The 4,281-nt window shown below is 58.8% G+C and overlaps 1 protein-coding gene across 5 annotated transcripts in view; it reads left to right on the forward strand.

Moving 5' to 3' along the window:
* TNS1 (tensin 1) overlaps positions 1–4,281 on the forward strand; it is a 55,445-nt gene that overhangs the window by 39,742 nt on the left and 11,422 nt on the right. For 3 of the 5 annotated variants that reach the window (XM_026852714.1, XM_026852715.1, XM_026852718.1), the window contains 3 exons: positions 1,202–1,380; positions 1,627–1,765; positions 4,146–4,238. In XM_026852714.1, the coding sequence (XP_026708515.1) occupies positions 1,202–1,380; positions 1,627–1,765; positions 4,146–4,238 (411 nt within the window). The remainder of the gene's footprint in view (positions 1–1,201; positions 1,381–1,626; positions 1,766–4,145; positions 4,239–4,281) is intronic. The other 2 variants (XM_026852716.1, XM_026852717.1) reach the window with 1 other exon arrangement.

Consider the following 4,281-nt stretch of genomic DNA (forward strand, 5'->3'; position numbering starts at 1 on the left):
TTTTTTTTTTTTTTTTTCCCCCAGTGTGCTGGTCAAGGGAAAGGTGCTCCCCAGCTCTGCGGGAAAGGCAGAGGGGGTGGTGCTGTCATCTCTGATAGTGGAGCTGAGACCAGGGTCACCCCACTGCTGCATGGGTCCTAGAGAGGAGTAGGAGTCCCATAGGTATCTGAGCTGTGCCTGTGATGTTCTGTACAGGTCCTCTGCATCGAACGCGGCACCATTGTCCCTGAGCCCTAATTAACCTCTTTGTCAGGAGAGATGGGGCGAAGAGTATGTTTGGGCCCTGCTGGCTACTGGGAGAGTTGGGGGCACGCCCTTCATCCCAGTCCCCCATGCCCCCCTGCCCTGCAATAGCTTTGTCCCCATTCCTGGTCTTTATCCAGCCCATGGGGATCGCTAGTGGGATCTACCAGAGTCTGCCAGCCTGAAGAAACCCATTCTCCCACAGTTGCTCATTGCCTTCTTCCCCCATGCTGTGGGTGCTAGAGGCTTGTGGTGCTGGGTTCTGAGAAGGAGGTTTGAGGGGAGATGGAGAGGAGATGTCAATCTTCCCTTTCAGGAAGGCTTCATGCTGGAGTAGGAGATCAGGAGTGGCTTGTCGGGGTTCCCTGCAGTGTCCCTCTGCTGGGGTCATTCCTCCTGACCTGGTGCTCCCTCTCTTTGGGACTCTCAAACCCGAGGCTTTTTCTGCTGCTGTGGTTGAAGCTGTATCTGGCTGTGGGAGCAGGGATGCAGCTGAATGCGGCTGCCCTGGTGACAGGGGATTCAGCCCTTTCCCACTGGGATGCTGTCAGGAGGTCCCGGTCCTCCCCAGTTCTGTGAGGCTGGGATTGCTGGGCTGCTCACAGGATGCTTGTGCCCTTCACACCCACTGCTGGGGGTTGTTTCCCTGAGCCCAAGTTTCATGGTGCTTGGGAGAGCTAGTGCAGTGATCCAGCCACTAGCCACAAACCTGTCTTGCTTTATTGCTTGGACCTGGGCCACCGCTTTAGGGTATATCTGCTCCAGCTCAAAACTGTTCGTGCTGATCCAGGGTTTAGATGCAAGTCAGTGCTGAAGCTGCCATCTCCACTGGGCAGAGCCCCCTCTGCGGCACAGAGCCCTGGGGGGACCTCTCAGATCAGCCCTGGAGCATCTCCTGCTGGTCCCTGTCTCAGCTGGCAGCTCCTCACCTGTCTCCCACCTTGTGCTTGCCCTGCAGGGGTGCAGTCCCGGGAGAAGCCCCTGGAGGAGAGCACCGTCCCTGCCCGCAAGCGGACCCCCAGTGACAGCCACTATGAGAAGAGCTCGCCAGAGCCCAGCTCACCCCGCAGCCCCACCATCCTCTCACCCGAGGTGGTCAGCACCATCGCAGCCAACCCTGGAGGGAGGCCCAAAGAGGTGTGCTGGCATAGGGGGTGCTGGGGGCTGGGTGGCTGACAGGGGACAGATGCCTCCGGGGAAGCAGAAGGCTTGGTTAGCATCCACAGTGTCTGGAGGGTTGAAGGTCAGTGATGCTTTTTGTGGTGGTGGTGGTTAGCTGGGAGGAGGTGAAAACCTTCCCTTTACCCCCTCTGCTCCCTCTGCCAGGTGTTCTGGAGCTTTGGGCCCACCATAGGGACTGACACTTTTTCCTGCTCTCCCCAGCCTCACCTCCACAGCTACAAGGAAGCCTTTGAAGAGATGGAGGGTGCCTCCCCCACCAGCCCACCCTCCGGCGGCGGTGAGATTTCTCCCCCCACCCCAGCCTTCCCCGTCTCGCCACAAACCCCTTACTCCAACCCCTGTAAGTGTTGCGGCTCCAGGAGGCGGCGGGGATCAGTGGGTGGCTCCCAGCAAGCCAGAAATTTGCCAAGGGTCAGGCAGATTCGGGCTGCAGACACCCACCGCCATGTTAATCATTCCTCCTCTCCATCCTCTTTTCTCCTCTGCGTCCCACTACTCCATGACATCAGCATTCTATTGCCATCAGCACCCCATTGCCATCAGCATCTCATGCTCACCACCCTCCTGTCAGCTTTTTCCCACCCTCCACTCATTGGGGCATTTCTTGGATTGGATCCCAAGGCGAGATAAAGAGAGAGGCAAGGTCCAAAAGAGCATCCTTTCACCCTGTCCTGGTCCTGCACCTCCCCATCTTTCCTAATGGCATGGCAAGGACAGTGAGGCTATGGTAGCAGGCGAGCTCTGGGGAGGCAGGAGGGACTGAAGACCGGGAGGGGGCTTGGGGCAGACCCTCGCATGCTGTGCCACTTCTTGCTTTCTGTTCCCAGAGAAGGAGGGGGAGAAGGCTGGGAGATGCCAGCCCTTTGCTTGCAGCTTGTCTCCTCTCCTCTGGCATGGCATGCCTCCTTTCTGACTAACCCCGACTGCAGTTGTGGTGGGTTTGTGTGGACCGGGTTTGTGTGACAGCCTTGAGCAACAAACCCTGATGAACAGCCTCACATTGGCACAGCATGACTCAGGCTGAACCAGTGCAACGGAGCAGCCAGTCAACTGGGAAAGCCATCAAAAAGATGGCAGCTCCCCTAGGCCCCTCCAGTACACTTTTGTATGCTGAAGGCTGAGGGATGTTCTAGGGCTGGGGATGCTTGGGTTGGGAGCCGCCCCCTCTGATGCCACATCCTGGTTGCAATGGGGCCACCTGCCCCCTGTAACTCAGCCTGTGGGGCTTCAGGCTGTTTCCTCCTGTGCTGTTGCTGTTCCTCTCCTGCAATCTGCTGACGTTTGAGCCCTGTCTCATGAGATGCAGTGATTGGAGTGTGGGAGCGTCCCCATGGCACTTAGCAGCTCGGAAATGGCCCCGTTGTTCTGGAGGGTCACAGAGTTTGGCCCTGGGGCAGCAGCTCCTTGGCAGCGGGACAGTGGCTCATTTTGGGGGTGAGTCACTCACAGAGGTGACAGGCACAGCCTGACTGGGGACATGGCACAGAGGCAGTGCTTTTTATTCAACACTAGCCAGGGAGGCCTGGGAAGTTTGAAGCTGCAGCTTACAGGCTTCGCCAAAGTGCCCCCTGGGGGGATATAGGAGCGATTCCCCTCCATGGGGAGAGAGCAGTCCTGGGGGAATTCCCAGCCCTGGGAGAACCCTGCTGCTTGTCAGCCTACAGAAGTATGAGTTGACAATGCGGCTTGTGGCCGACCAGATTTGGGGAAATCGGACACCCACGGGGAAGACACTGCCCTCTCGGTTTCCCAGGGACTTGGCTGCTCCGCTGCTCAGGCCCCAGGCTGCTGGGGGAACCTGGCCTCAGGGCCAAGTTCTGGCTTTCCTCTGGAGCTCCCACCACCCACCGCCTCCTGGCCTCGCCGTGGGCCCCATGCCTACACCACCAGTCAGGGATGTTCAAATGCTGCTGGAGGGATGTGCCATCTGGTCCCTCTTGCTGGAGATGAGACCTGGAGGTCTCCCCTGGTGTGGGGAAATGCAGCATCAGGGAGATGGGGCAAACCCAGGGGGCAGGAGGGGAGAGGAGGTGCAGTCGGCTTGGGTAACCCTGCCACCCTGCACTGCTGGTGCATCCATACCATAGCCATACATACATACGCAGCTCCTCCTGGTATGTACGTATGGGCACAGGGGTACAGACCTCGTGTGCATTGCCACCCCTCTGGGAACATGCTCTGTGTGAATATCCTCACCTGCCCATCGAGCTGGTCTGGAGGGTGGGGGATTTTTTGACAGTTCTGCTGTCTCTTTCGTGGGGGTGCTCTGGGATAGCCCAGTCCCAACTTAGCCAGACGTGGGGATTGGCAATGGGGGGGTTAAGGTTTGGGAGAGCTGGGTTGGGGGAATGGCTGCTTCCACAGGAGCAATGAAAGAGGCTTCATGCCTATGGTGGGACCGTTCCCTTATGGGGATGTTGCTGGGAAATGGGGTCTGGGCCTGTCCTGGAGGGAACTGCCCCTTTTCTCCGTTCTGCCAGCCCCATAATGGGGCAGGCTGCTTGTTCCCCAGCTCCTCCTGCCCTGCACCCTCTCCCAAATGGAGAGGGGGATCGGTGCCCTTCCCTGGGGTGTGGCTTCATATGAGACCATCTCCTCTTCCTGGCAGCCCCTGATTGCAGCCAGGTCATGGGGCCTCTGAACCCCTGGGCAGCTCTGGTCTTTCTGAAGCTTCACCTCCGGCCTCCCCACTAATGCCCTTGTATCCCTTGTGCTGACAGTGCGTTCTCCCCCTGGCCTGGCCAAGACCCCACTCTCAGCGCTGGGGCTGAAACCCCACAACCCAGCTGAGATCCTGCTGCATCCGGTGGGAGGTGAGTGTGGGTACAGGGGCTGCAGGCAGATTTGGGGCGGGGG

The sequence above is a fragment of the Athene cunicularia genome, assembly GCF_003259725.1.
Source record: "Athene cunicularia isolate RWA chromosome 7 unlocalized genomic scaffold, athCun1 chr7_part1, whole genome shotgun sequence".
Classification (NCBI taxonomy): domain Eukaryota; kingdom Metazoa; phylum Chordata; class Aves; order Strigiformes; family Strigidae; genus Athene; species Athene cunicularia.